Below are 15,723 nucleotides of genomic sequence, written 5' to 3' on the forward strand. Positions count from 1 at the left end.
AAGCTATGGTATGTGCAACGGAAATGCATGTGTACCTAGTAATACGGGAATGTGTAATTATTACGAGCAGGATATACGCAATAGTTTTTCAATTGTTCCTCATCGCCCACACAAATTACATAAATAATTCAAATAGTCTCGAATATTACAGCATAATTGCTCCCCTTGGTGTATAATTTTGCGGTTGGTGAATTTTCATATCGTAACAAGCCCGACATGTAACACTCAAGCAAGAGTGTTGAAAAAAAATTATTGCAACGACGAGGTGTCTATGATTCCACTTGGATAAACCATTTTCCAGACTCATACAATTGTTTAGCCAATTTGTTTGTAAATCGCCGGAGAAATTGCTCGCAAAACACATAATATACTTTCTAATCTCTTAAAAAAAAAATCCAGGTCAAAGTAAAAGTGATTTTTTTTTCCAATTATAATATACACATATAAAATATTTTTTGTAAATTGTTCATTGAACATTTTTCAAATTCATAGAATTTCAAATTTCACTTCGCAAAGTGGAATTCTAAATTATCTGAGTAATTCAGGTAAATACTGGGGGGAGTAAAAATTAATAATGAAAATATTGTTTACATACCTGGGCCCCTCGAAGCACGGCCAGCCGGGCTTCTCGTTGTTCAAGGAGACGTCTCTGCTGAGCAATCTCTCTCTGTTGCCTAGCTGCCATGCTCTCGAGTTCGCTGAGCACCAGCACGGCCCCACCCCCGCCCACCGGTAACTGAAAAACACAAATAAAAAAAAAATGATATCTATACAACTTCAAGAAAAAGCCTTTCACTCTAAATCAACCAAAACACTTAATATTCCATTGAATCCATGTTTTATTTATACCGTCTCTCCTACGTAATCCGTTGTAAAATATACGCTTTTATTATCTCATAAAATTAAACGCAACACGAGAATTAATGTATTACCCCAGTGTGAGGAGAAAAAGCCGAAGGATAAAACGAGTAAAACGAGAGTTATAGGCGCATGTACAGGACTAAATTGGTATTCGTCGAATGATCCACTCATAATGTTTCACAAGGAAATAGAGGATAACTATTACACACTACCCCATAAATGCTTGAAATCCCCGATGATGAGTCCCGTGAGTCCCCATTCATCAGTTCACCTGGCTTGTTACGATAAAAAAAAAAAGTTGAAGAAAAATGAAATAAAATGTCATGTCAGAAAAGAAATCATCCTGAGAAGAATAAAAAGTAGTAAAAAAGTTTGACAAGAGATTATGGAAAATCCAGACGTGTCTCACCCGAGACACTTTTATCCAGTATTCGTAGATGTCTGGAGATCCCCGTGGTAGTGGTGTTAGTTGGTGTAGCTTTGACGGGTATTGAATTTCTCAGTGAGGAAAGATAATTTTCGTGGCTTCTTGGCGTGCGGAATGCTACGTACTTGCCACCATCTTCTTGCTGTCGCACTAATACATGTGTAATGGAGACTGTGTAGAAGATGCCAGTGTCCAAACCACAAATGTCGACAGTGTGAAGGATATTTGGAGGTTGAGGCTTGTGTACACGAGGTGAAGTGATAGGTGGGTGGCAAAATCCGCCTGGTTATGGTACAGAAGCTCAGTGATAAACTGCCGGTTCGCCGTACCCTATCCCACATGAGATTTCCTTACCGGAGATGAGGGCCACCCGAAACATGACGAATAGCTTACTTATGTTCCTCAATCATGCTCACGTGTTATCGCTATTAAGCGATCTTCCAAATGATCAATAGCTCGAGGAGATGAAAAGCCATTGTTGATAAGCTCTGTACTTCCAGAGTAACATTTGAACTTGCGATGTCAATAATCAAAGGAACTCCATCAATCAGCTTTCCACAGCTCCAACCGATCCGATTAATGCTCGTTGAAATGAGAGAAATCGTGAAGTAATCGGATTAATCCGTTAAATAGAGGGATTTATGGGGAAAAGACAGACACATTTGAGGGAAATTGTAGAATTTCATATTGCCAACATTATAGGCACGTCATAAGGGATGATATTTCAGCTTTAAACGGCAATTGCGAGGGCTTGCTCTTGGAGGTCCAACCAATGATATATAGGATTTTCCAGAGGCGTGTAAAACCACCCCTGCCGGAGGGGCACTTTCTGCGGTGGGTAAAAGCGGATGAAAGTAACCAAATGGCAGTTTCTCTACTCGGAAAGAGCTGCACGTACACCGCCATTTCTCCGGGGGTGGTAGTACTTGATAAATTGACTGTGCGGTTTGTCGGAGGTATACCCTCCCCTTTTGTATTAACTATTTGCATAATTAATGACTATTTCAGTTGCTATTACATTTGTTCTGAGAATTTGTTGATCATTCAGGGAAGGCCTACCGAAATTGGCAGTCGATATCACGCATCATCCCTGTTGACACTTTTGACAGAAAATACTCGAGTGTTTGCGACGCGTCACAGCGTGAAAAACGAGACGTGGCAAGGGGTAACTTACGGAATTTCAAGGTCGACGGGTTTTCAATGTTAACGTCGAGTAATGTGAGAAACACTGGAAAAATATATGCGGGTAAAAATAAAATGGACGAATTATTGAATTGCTTCGTGCAATTCCGCGAGCGTTTTCATTCGTTTCTTATACTCTTCATTTTTATTTTTTAATCACGTGAAAATGACGGGCGAGCTTTTTATCGGGACCTTTGATGAAAAAAGGAGGTTAATTGCACTCTTGATTGAAATGTTTTTCATTAATTTCCTCCCCCCTCCGAGGATCATTAATTAATTACCTCGAAAATGTGGAACTATTATAATTACCTCGGAAGGTAGTTTACGAGGTGCTTTTGAAGTGTAGTTTAAAGATGAGCGGGAGAAAAAGAAGAAAATTACTTGGATAGGCTAAAGCAAAAGACCGTACGTGAAACTCCCTCGTGACAACGTATATGATATATGATATATATATACCACAAGGTTTCTTGATAAATGAGCGCCTTTATTGAAGTTCGCTGACAAAGGGGAAATGAGAAGGGATATAGTTGCACGTTTCGCATACCCTCACTTATGGCCACTAAACCAAAGGTGTGTTCCTTACATTCCACTGAGCTAAATCCAATAATGTCACAAAATTTTCCCTGACTCGACTATCAAAATATAACGACATATGAATTTTTTTTATTCTTTTTTTATTCTTTTTTTTATCCATTTTGTTCGCCAAAATCGTGCCATTTCTATCATTTCTCTCAAATATTTCGGGGACAGCCTGTGTACACGGGGAGAAAATAGACAAAAACAAATGGTACTTTCTCTTCCGAGAAACGACCCTTGAAAACTTTTTTTACCTTCTCTAACTCTCATGCGACAGTCGTACGACTGTGCGGATATAAAAGTTGGAGTGAAAAATTGCCGATTGAAAAATAAATAGGGGATTTCCATGGGCCAAGTGTCACAGCGATTTGGTAGGATCGAAGATGAATTGAAAATGCAATTCGGCAAGAATGCATCAGCTATTATTGTAAATGACTCCGATCGAAAATCGAAACGAATGACATGGAATAATAAAAATGGAACAATGAAAATTGAGATAGATAGATTGGAGAAAAAGAGGGAGTACTTCATTTCCCCAGTGTTTCAATGTGTTTCATTGGCATTGGCACCCAGCGAATGTAGGCGCTTGGATGCTGATGAGAATGATCCAACTAACAGGAAATTAATTCACGCCCTATTCCAAAATCGTAGGGAGAACGGGGGAAAGAGGAAAAGGGACAAGGGTCCGACTATTATCGAAATCTGGCTATTATCGAAACCGTCGAGCGTGGTATACTCCCCATGAGGGGAAATCCCCGAGGATTTCTCTTTCTCAGAAAAAAAAAACACTCATATTATCATTTGAACTCGCAACTCAGTATGAAAATAAAATAAATCGCATATAATAGTTTCGTATAAATGGTATTCAATCGATGTTGTGTACGTCTGAGTCATCGACGCAAAGTACACGTCGACGTAGTACACCAAATATTTTTCTTTCTTCCTCATTCTTTTTTATGGAATATGAACGGAGAGACAAAATATTGAATGGTGTCGTCGTAGCATAATAAGTTTATCAACTTCAAATAATAGTGAAAATAACAAAAGGTAATATTTGTGCGAGGAACTAATGAGAAGACTCGGTACGAGTGTTGGTTTGAGAGTCACCAGAATGACATAAACCTCAGCCCTCCGAATCTCTTCAAATTTAATCCACGAACGCCTCCAACACTGGCATAAATCCTAAAGAGGAGCACCAGTGAGAGTGTCTGACAGTGAAACAGACTCACGACAATTTATTTGCATGCTTAAATGGTGGCCCCTCCCATGTAAACCTTGAAGCCTCTGAACCATCTCCACTCGTATCCTCTTCCATCCAGCTCCCTGATTAATTTCACCGTCGCCAGACTCTTGATTACTCGTGCCGTTGGGATTTTCCCCCGTTTTCATCGGGTTTTAAACTCGACGACAGCATGAATTCCTTCCTTTTCCCTATTTATATGTCACTCCATGATGTTTATTCCATTCCACTCCCGCCCTCGTGCCCGCCTCCCGTTTTTGGTTAAATTGGAATTGTTCAAGTTGGTGAAACTATCCGGACATTCCATCCACTTTTCAAGAACGAATTAGTGAACGTGGAGAACGACTAAAATTATGTTGATATTTAATTATTTTTTCTTGATGTAACCAGGGAAAAAGAATTACAGCATTTTCCAATCTTTGTGTATGGATAAATAATCTAGAGTGATAATCTACTCCTCGGACGGATATTTTCTCAGAGAATTTCTTTTTCCCCCATACGAGCAATCTCTCTCTCTTTTTTGGCAGATACTATTTCTCAAGGAGTCTCAGTGGTCTGCAGGCTATTTCACCAGTGAAAATATCTCCCAACTATAGCTCAGATGTGTCTGTGTATCATGTGTGGCAGGTGGTCCCCCTTTTTCCCAATCTCTCCCATTTCACTGGCTGTGAAAAAGTAGAGTATTATGGCGAGGAAGAGAAAGGGGAGCGCCAAAAAAAATGATCACAGCAAGAAGACGTCGGATGTCTTTTATTAGAGGATTAGATCGCCAGTGATATTCAAAAGATAGTGCAGAAGTCTGTGCGGAATAGTGAGGAATTGTGCCACGGATCTAACGACCTGTGCTTAATACTTCAATAATCGGGAAATCGTTGAATAGTCTATTGTCGGTTAGTTAAATCATGGGAGAATGGAAAATGGTGGGGTTGACGCACATGCAGAAGTCTCGTAGAGATTGTTCTGTACGAGATTCAGGAAATAATTACTTCGGAGGACATTTACGCTGTGGGAAGAATAGGCTGTCAGTTCTTAGCGTCGTCTATCACTCATTCAGACTCTACTTTATGATCCATTACTTGGCAAAGTGATAAATCACTCACCTTTTCTCCCTTTTTTTCTCGTATACTTGACTCGACTTTTTCTGATAATGGATTGAATAAAAAATGGAATTTCAAACAGAATAATACATATTGATGAAGAAATGATAAATTAGTATTTTGGTGAATCGGCATGATGGGCCAATTCATAGAATATTTAATATTTAACAATATTTATATAATTAACAAACAAATGGCGCGGTTCATGATCTCACATGAAGTAATAATAAATTTCAGGGAAAAAATCATTATTCTTCAATTATTATTAATATAAAATTGTAAATTTTCGATGAAAGGGGGGAGAAGATTCTTAATCCAAGTGAAAACGCACTTCTTGAAAAACCTTTTTTATTTCAGGTGGGAATAAAGGAAATAAAGGACAGGGTCATTGAGTAGCGTTGACCTACCTCATTGTTTGCCAAAGTAGTGAGTGGTACATCGGGCTTGGCAGTACTCGGTCTTTCCTTTACCGATAGTAACTTTGTTCTCTTCTTCGATTTTCCAGCGTGTTTCAGCTTCACCGTAACTGCTTTCGTCCTAAAGCTCTCCGCTGGATAAACACAAGCTAGCATCTTTCTCGTTTTATAATCTCCTATTTTATTTCTCTACATCCTCCACCTCCTCCACCTCCTCTATCTTATCCTTCGCTACGTATTATGCGTTATATTGAAGATACAGTGGAGAATTAACTGATAGTGGCAACTTCGATGCAAAAAAAAAAATTTTCTTGTGTTTTCTACTCCATTTATTCGTCTGGGAATTGAATTTTTAGACAAAATTCACTTTTTACGATGTACTCGTGTACTCGTTGGTCTTGTGTATGCCTTGGAGAGGGTGAGGGTGAGGGCAGTATTAAAACTTGGCCTTTTCATGGAGGGTACACACACAGACCTGTTGATTTTACGGCCGCTCGGGGCCACTCCTTATCCACACACGGTTTTCCTCTTCACTATTTTTTCTCCTCCCCTTAACTTACTCTGGCACAGTCTTCAACCTGAAATATTTCACTCACTTGACTTTTATCCCTCTATTTCAATGTGTTTCCGGTGTTTTTTTCATTGTTTATTTATTAACGCCAAGATTTTTCACGGTTTTTTTTTCTCTAAGTTGTACAACTTTCTGCACTCGTACTCGGTCGCTCACTAATTAATGAAATGTAAACGGTGATTATTGTTCATGATTATTAGATATTTTTATTTTTCATGGAAGTCTGATTTTCATTGAATAATTTGTGGTGGAATTAGAAGGCAAATATGACCAGTTAATTTCGATGGCATCATAGACATGCACTTGTGCATTTTGAGTGGTTTGGGCAAGAGGAATTTATCGAAAGCTCTCGTTCTCCCGACAGTTTTGGTGGTGTAGCCCTCGACAAAGGCACCCAGTGAATCCAGCTTACGGCCCCATTGTACCTTGCCACTGACAGTTTGAATTTCCTCAATATTTCAAGTACGCATAATCAAAGGGGTGTATTAACGCACTTGCCTAGATATTCCAGTGCTTCACCCACTTCAAATACGCGTTGCAGCTTTGAATTTCGACTATTGTCAATAATTTGTTGAGTAATCCTCTTATGTGAGGATTATATTTGCGCAGCTATTCAGCAGACCGATTGTGTATATTGCCGCAACACGAATGTCATCGATCTACTTTACGGTGGTCAAAGAAAAAAAAAAGGGGGGGGAAATAAAATCGAAGATGAGCCGAGACGAGAGGTAGTCCTGGTAATACGATGAGTCGGTCGATTCTGTCTTTCAATGCACCCAAGGAATGCAATCTTCAATCTCACTGGGATTTATCAGATTTCATCGCGTTTGGCCTCAACTCATCTCTATATATATGCCTCGTAATTATTTTAATCATTTTTTCTCGGCTCCTTTTTTTCATTGGGCTCATAAAAAAAAACAATTTGAATTCCACAGGTAATCATAACATCGTGATGATTTGATGGAATATTTTACTAGCCTGATCAATACTGGAATTCAACTACTCCCCTTGAATCGAGATATATCAATGAAAAAATCGAAACTTTTCCCAGTACGCAGGTTCAATTGCCACCAACGAATACTTCATCTCAATTACCAATAATATTTCGATTGGCTCTGTTGACCCACTCAATTCTTTTCAACTTTCTCCAATCAAATTTATTGATCTCACCGTCTGCTAAATTGCAAGATTAACGCTAAAAAAAAAAGCCCTGGAAATACTTTAAATATTGACTCTGGCTCTCGAAAAAAGGAAAACTCATAAAACTGGAGGAAAACAGAGAGGAATCTCTTGGTGCAGCAATGATCATTATTATTTCATGTAGCAGTGAAACTTTCCAGGTTGTTTGTTAAGTTCTCATGTATACAAAGGGGATAAGAACCTGAATTTCCACTCATTGTGCGAATTTCGTGCCCCTAACACCATCCCTTTCTCCAACTAGTGGAAAGTTCGGATTTTTGAATGAGAACGAGCGGAAAGAGACACCAAGAGCGAGAAATGAAAATAAATCCAGGATACACTATGTTGTTCGTAACTTAAAAAAAAATAAAAGAGCGCAATTTCTCAAGTTTCTTATTAAGGAAAATTTTTACTCGACTAGAGTTTTCTCTTCGTACATGGCCATACAGCAGATGCCTTCACCCGACAACGGCATCTTCACCAACGGTTTGACATGACTAAAGATACAAACTCAATCGACAATATCAATGTGTGTATAAACGTTGAACCAGAATGATGAAAAAAAAAGAGATTAAAAAAAATGTATAGAAATGCTGTAGAGGCTTGAAACTCGTTTTAATGTATTTTTCTTGGAAAGACGAGGGGATAACATGCTCAACTAAAATGTGTATGTGTTATGTACGTACGTACGAGTACGTGAAAGCTTGGAAAAACAATGTCGCCTGGTGGCACGAGGCTATGGCGGTTATACGGGGTATGAAAGAGAAGTAAAAGAAACGCGTTGAACTCGTCTCGCGGTCGTTACAACTCTCTTGGGACAAAACCAACGGTCTTATACACTGTGATGCACCCCTTCACTTAGTTCTCATCTCTCCTTTTTTTTTTCATCTTTTCTCATTTTTTTTCTTTCTCCTGCTTTTTTCCGAGAGACATCTTTTCATAACTCTGCATTGCTCGACTCGTTATTTTCACCCGCAAAGCCGTAAAGGGAGAGAGTTACTCGGTATATGAAACTGGGGAAAATATTAGGCATGTGAGGGTTGGTGAACTGAGTTCGCTTGAAGTTTTGAAATTAACATTTTTTTTTTTGCCGAGGTACTGAGATTTTTTTTCTCTCCAAAGCCGAGGAAATTCATGAAATTGTATTGTGAGGTAGGGGAGGTACACAATGAGGAAAAATAATGAGAAAATTCATCGAATGGGGTTTGCAGGAGAAAGAGATTGGAGGTATCACTTGGAAAGGCGATAGTACTGTAGTAGTGATCGGTGACTTCCGGGTGGCATGAACGTGCCTTTCCCATGTTAAATCACTTCAAGCGGAAGAGTCCGACGACATCACCAACCAATGCCAATCCTCCAATCATACAACCGTTACATCTAAATCTTATATTCTATTTTTTACCCCTCTCTCCACTGGGATGTTCATTTTTTTATTCGTCTTTTTGTGCGTCGCGTACTTGTAGGAAGAAACTCCGATAAAAATTTAGTTTGAATTATGAAGATTTGGGAGGAATAAGAAAGCCAGGAAAATTGTTTGAATAATAATGCAGCGACATTTCTATGAATTACCGTATAATTACACCACTTCATACTAAAAATTTCCCGAGATATCGTTTTAAGAAAAATATTCTAGTTGAATTTATCATTTTTTTTCCTCAAAGGTATTGAAAATGACGAGGCTTTTGAGATTAACGACATGACCGCTGGTGTTTGCGTGTCAATCGATGGGACACGGTGCAACCTATTAATCCCTGGCTTACGTACTGATTTGGGATTTAATTATGTCGAATTAAACCTATAATACGTAAAGAGCACGGCAAGAACTGTTTGTTTTTATTTTCTTCTAGATCGCGTGATTGAATCGAGCTTCGGGTATTTCATTAATTAGCGAGTGCCCCCAGTCAATTTATCGGATGACAATGAAAATCAACGGGGGAAAAATTTGGAGTATAATTGGACTCTGCAATTAATTGAATTAATTAATTGAAAAGCGTTCTGAATGTAATCGGATTGTATGAGCAGAGACAAGGGAGAAGTGATTGGAGATGAGATTTTTAGAATGAAGGGGATTCAATTGTTGGAATGTACTTTTTCAATGAATACATATTTATGAAAAAGAATTGTTTCAAGCTGACTGAGGGAGGCTGATGATGATCGATGGAAATTCAGCGTCTCTCACATCCCACGGCTGACAAATTACTCCGCGAAAGGGAGAGTCACCCCCGTCGCCTCATTCCTCTACCTCGCCGACTGGGCGATTTGTTTTCCGGTATAAAAAGTGATTTTTTCCGTCAACCCTTCTTCATTCCATCCAGATATTGAAAACTTCTTGTTGATTACTCAAGATTTTCTGCAATTTTCTGCATGATGTCAGTCAACTCCACAGAAAATCGGCATTACTGGTCAATCAATTATTTCATAAACTATTCACCATAGAAAAACCAATGAAAAATGTCATGTCCTCGACGTGTCGTCCGTGACTTCAACCAGTGGAATAAAAACGATTTTTACATGGAGAGAAAAAAAATTGAAATAACCGACCGTCGAATTTTATTTCCACAAGGTATATATCAGAATGACATACTCATGGGGATTTACGTGGAGCATGTCCCTGGAAAAACTGTACAGGAAAAAAAAAGGATTGAAATGCGCAGTATGCGGAGGATAGAATGAACCAACGACATTCCAACGAATATTTCGCTACATTGTGTCCATCAGCTGATCGAACGCGTCATTCCGTCCAAATGCATTACCGAAACCACTGGTCAACTGCGTCTGTAACGACCATTTCCTCCAGTCAAAATGACATTGGCAAGCGTTAATGGAAATTCGACCAGTGAAAATCGCTCCAGATTTCACCCTGTTGTCCTACAGCCTCAACCCGGCCATTTCCATTTTCAATTTATTCCAGTTGATTTTAATACACGGGTATTTATCCAACTGAATTCACGAAACCATTTAACCGATGATGCAACAAGTCAGGCGAAATTGGGGTATAAATATTTTTTTCCGTTTTTTCTTTCTCTATTTTTAATTTTTCGTTTTAATGGGTACGGGAAATCGAAATGGAAAATTATACGATTTACACAGCCAGAGTTGGAAAAATGATTTCATCGATGAGCCGTTGGAAGGATACGTTATTTTCGAGGGGGAATAGTCATTCATTTATCTTCCTTACCAGCTTTCCCAAAATTGGGTTAGAAATTGGCTTAGAGAAAGAAATACTGCGAAAGAAATAAATGATTCATTAAAATGTGAATCTCATCAAAATGATAATTTCCTAAATGGACTCTCCTGCTGGAATTTGTAGAATAAAAATTTCCCCAGATATCGGAGGATGGAGAAATAAATGAATGATCTTGATCAATTGGTGTATCGTGTTTACAATGAAAGGGCAATGAAAATAGTTTGAAAACAAATAGAGATAGATTGGAGATTTGTGGGAGATGAGACGATGGATGAGTTGAACCGGAAGTTAAGGGCAAAATTAAAGGGGAGGGCAAAATGGTGGGATAAGGTGGTGGTGTTAACGCAGACAGACGGTACAATTGGCCATTAGACGAGGGAGAGAGAGCGGCTTTGGTCTGAATGACGGTAACGGGCATTTAAGTAACGGGTGTCTATCCCAGCGACATTTTAGACGTGCTCGCCATATTTGCCAGTTTGAGATTCGAGATAGTCGCCTCAAACTCTCACCCTCTGGTCGACGTATTTCCTCCACCCAAAATCCCCCAAATACTATTCCAATTTGCCATTGAAATACGCAGAAATTATTGGCATTGCAAAATTTACCCATTTTTATCCAGTAATTTTCCAGTTTTAATTAAGTTCGGCAATTAAGTTTTTTCACTGAATTTTAATATCTTGGAGTCTGGGTGGAGCATAATGCGTCGCCTTTTTTCCAATTCCCCATGAAATCTCCTTTCTCCAAGTCTCCATTCACTATTTCAGTCCAATTTATTTTATTTGCCTTTTTAAATACTAGTCGGAAGGTAATTAACCCAACGCTGCGCACAATTCTTCTCATTTCCGCTTTACGATGTTTTTTTTTCTCCGTTGTATAGAGGACAAAAAATGAACTCTATTTATTGCAATTTCAGGTGGACCAATTATTTATTTTTGACAGTGAATTTAAATCGATTAGGCGGCGTTGTAATAAAGGAATAAATTCACAAAGCCTCGAAGTTAGCTTTAATATTAATCAATCAACATTATAGAAACTTGTTGAAAAATTCAAAGGAGAAAGGGGGAAAATAAACTTTTGTTGTACAAACGTATGAACTCAAATTCAAGTTAGCGAATGCGAGACGACTCACAGGGATTTCTTCATTTCCGCGTGAAGAGGGTTGGAATTGAATGAGAAATAAACTTTTCAAAAAACTTTTTCACTCAGGAACTGAAGAAAGGTTTTTTTTTTCAAAGACCCTTCGAACGCGAGAGGACTTTTCGGTAGGATGCGTATGGAATTTATTCATTCACTTAGTGAGTTTAAAAATACCGATCGCTTGGTGGTGAAGAAATTTATATTTTTCTTTAAAGTCATTAGGACTCGGGCAATTGCCCTCACGCGTATTAATGGGAAATTTACCATATGAGTGAGCACACGTGATGCATCGACAATTTCCACTCTCTAAATTAGTTAATAATACAACACATGTCGCGCGTTTTCAATGTACAGACTTCCATGTCATTAGAATAATTAGTAAAAAGATAAATAATTCATGTGTTGTACGTGAAAATACCGATGCATTTCCCCGGTAAATCCGCGAGTCGTCACATTATCTCAGGGTCCATTGGTTCCATTCCATCAGCATTATAAAAAAAATGTTTACTGATAAAATACCACTTCTTCTAATTAACCGACGAAGTTTTTAGTTATTCAATTCAAAATCTCAACACCAGATATTATTGCCTTTGAATTAAAGTCTGATTGGATTGAAATTATCGACGAATAACATCACCGAATATTTATAAAATTGCGGTTAATTATTATTATTATTTTGTCATAAATTAATAACGAATTTTTGAAAGAAGCGACGAACCACGTCGGTCCGCAGTCGTCAACGAACTGCACACGTTTCACCGTGAAAAGCGTCTGGATAGCCTCCAGCCGGCGACTGGCGTACTAGATGTATATATATACCCATATATATCCGTCTATGTATATATACCTATGTCGACGGCCGAACTTAGTCGAAAATGCCCGATGTCTTACGCGCCGGCGACTACTAGGTATGTTAGTTGGAAGGGTGGCAATTCAGGGGTAATATGAAAAAGGGCGAGGGGTGGGATTCAGGATAAATTCTCAGTTACGTAATATTTACCAGAGAAACCCCCCCAGAAAAATGAAATAAAAACGTGAATTTTAACGGAAAGAGTCTTAAAAAAAAGCTCCTATTTAACTTGGTATTTTTTAAACTCAATATTTGTGTTAATATTGTGCCCCGCTCGTTCATGAAAGCCCGATTTTTTGGTCCTTTCATTAACTTTGTTAATTAACGCCCAACAAGCCTTTTCTCTCGCCAAGGAAATCACTGGATGCTTGTATTTTGACGATACAGTTTTTGTTGAGCTCCGGAGTAGAATAATTAGCAAACTGAGCTGCTGAATTGTTATTATTTTTTTATTATTTCGCTGGTTCGGAATTTTGCTGAGAATTCATTAAAACGGGGAGTGGAGTTTGATCTGGCCTTTGAACGGGCAATATGACAACTTGATGACAAGAAAATCGTATATTCCAAGACGAATGACATCAAACAAGCAAGTATATAGCCACTTGTAGGATGTATCGTCATTACCTACAGCTTCGCCGTTCCATCGTCTCTATGTCCTTTTGGTAAATCTCCAAGTGGTAGTGACATTCGCTGAGAAAACACGGATCGTCGCACTTTAAGGTCGATGCGTTTTCCAGTTGACGATACCGAGGGAAGAAATGACGGAACATATTCTGTGTATCAGCGTTTCCTGGGGATGTGTGTGCATCCTGCAGAATATACGATCCCAGGGTGCAGAAAAAAATTGTTATAAAAACGGTGAAGTGAGGAATACGAGGAGATCGAGTCATTCTCTTTCTCCTATTCAATTATGAATTATTATTATAAATTTTTAATGTTGATGGGGCTATCAGGATAAATGAATTTTGAATAACCAGCGTGGATATTTATGACTCCATGAAGTGCACTTGGAAAAAATGAAATAATGAAAAAAAAAATGGCATTTTTAAAGGAATAGAAGGCAGATGACTTCTCATCGGCAGTGGGGAATGAATTCATCAAGATCCTGGGCTTCCATTTTATCCATTCGTTGAAATTCGATACGAAATTTAATAAAATCCCGAGTAAATGGAAGACGCCTTTGAGAGGGGGTGGAGGATGGGGTTCATGGGCGTTGGATTGCAAATAGACTGGCTCTTTATTCCCAGAGGAAAAGGGAGATGATATAGTGAGTCTAGAGACAGTATTGAGTAGCGGTGGAAAAGGAGATTGATTAAAAGTACTTTTCTCTTTTTCATATTTTCGCTTCCACTGGGTGAGCTACCATTTTTTCGACAGGATCGGCAAGATTAAACTGCCATTTTATATGGATAATTTTCATATTTCCACGGGATTTTCATTCGTGTAATTTGTCAAAGGGAAATGGTGAGCAAGGGGAATGATGCAACAGTCATTTGCATTTGTGTGGAAAGAGATATTGAATGCACTAACGGAGTTATTGAACAGGTAGAACTGGGGTAACCACTGGCAACATGACATCAACAATCGAAGATCGCGTGACGTTACGTGACGTGACGTTTCATAGACGTACCGTTAGTGCCATTTTCATATGTACCATGGGGAAAATTTTGTTCATGATAATTCTTCGTGCTCTACCTCGTCTTCGTACCCATTCACGTGTCCTCCAAACGTGAGAGGAACAAGTCCCAAGTAATATCGCACTGGGAAAAAATGTTCAATCAAGAAACTCATGATTCGAAAGCTGACAAAAAAACCTATCGTATTTTTTCATTCTGGAAAGATAAATAATTTGTTTATGCAAGTAAAGATGCATTTCTCTAAGAACTATTTTTTTCTTCTGTGGATTCATACAAAGGGAGGAGGGAAAAAAATGTATCAGAACCAATCGGCCGAAAAGGAAACGGATATTTTTGACCTCGAAATCAGGAAGTCACGGGTCACTGGTTGAAAGGTGGCAGGTAGATTTCTCCAATCCCAAGAATGCCCCCTGGTATTTTTTTTTCTCCCTATTCTTTTCACTCGCCTTCCCACGCCTCCCCAAGTTTCGAAAAAAAAAATCCACAGATTCTTTTTACCCACTTTTTTCCTTCGGTTTACATTCCACCAGGGGGCCTATTCTCGATACTTGGGAATGTAATCCGTGAACGAATATTTGATATTCCCTTGAGAACGCTGATTCGTTAGACACTTCCCAGAGATAAAGATAGAGAACCTAATGAACCGCTAATACGTACCAACTCGCGATATAAAGAGAATGTATTGAGAACCAAGATTCCCATTTCCTCAAAAATCGTTTCGACTATCTCAAGAAATATTCGTTTTTCATTTTATCATGAATTGCCGATACATTGGAAGAATCATAAAGCGTTACTCGCTGGGAAATGAACGGTTCGTACCTTCATACTAGACGCAAACCTAATTACCCGCAACGTGACACAATTACCAGAGTGAATTCGTCGACTCGGTAACCCGTGTATATATCGTTTCCACCCCCTCTAATTCGTTTTTTCCCCCAGCACGGCGGGAAAAAAGTGCTCATTGCGCTGGCCATTTCCCAAGAGTACAATAGCAACTGTCTCAAACATACTTAAACGGCTACCATGAAAAATCTTCATGATACCAGGACCTTTTATTTTTCTCAGCGTTAAGCAAACAAATAAAAGAAGGGAAGATAAAAGAATCCCCAGGGTGTGGTTGAGTAAGTGATAGGTGAATGTGAAGTTTAACTTAATAATATGGTTTTCCCAAAATTGAAATGCAGGTGACGTGATACCTCTAATGAGACGTGCGCAATTGCATAAAATTAATTACTGAATTCCATTACGTTCCAATTTTTTAAAATAAATACATAAATAAAATGCATGATAAAATAATAAATAACAAAACTCTAGGTCGTATGGCTCTTGGAAAAATCTCTGATGAACTTTTACCATCGTCAAA

The 15,723-nt window shown here is 38.6% G+C and overlaps 1 protein-coding gene across 5 annotated transcripts in view; it reads right to left on the reverse strand.

The window, feature by feature from the left end:
• The window catches only part of ASPP (Ankyrin-repeat, SH3-domain, and Proline-rich-region containing Protein), a 42,411-nt gene that overhangs the window by 14,671 nt on the left and 12,017 nt on the right, over positions 1-15,723 (reverse strand). For 3 of the 5 annotated variants that reach the window (XM_011302713.1, XM_011302709.1, XM_011302710.1), the window contains exon 3: positions 596-736. In XM_011302713.1, coding sequence (XP_011301015.1) covers positions 596-685 — 90 coding nt within the window. In that variant the 5' untranslated portion in view covers positions 686-736. Of the gene's footprint in view, positions 1-595; positions 737-5,790; positions 6,526-12,281; positions 12,605-15,723 lie in introns of those variants that run through there. The other 2 variants (XM_011302712.1, XM_011302711.1) reach the window with 2 other exon arrangements.

The sequence above is a fragment of the Fopius arisanus genome, unplaced genomic scaffold, assembly GCF_000806365.1.
Source record: "Fopius arisanus strain USDA-PBARC FA_bdor unplaced genomic scaffold, ASM80636v1 scaffold00029, whole genome shotgun sequence".
Classification (NCBI taxonomy): Eukaryota; Metazoa; Arthropoda; class Insecta; order Hymenoptera; family Braconidae; genus Fopius; species Fopius arisanus.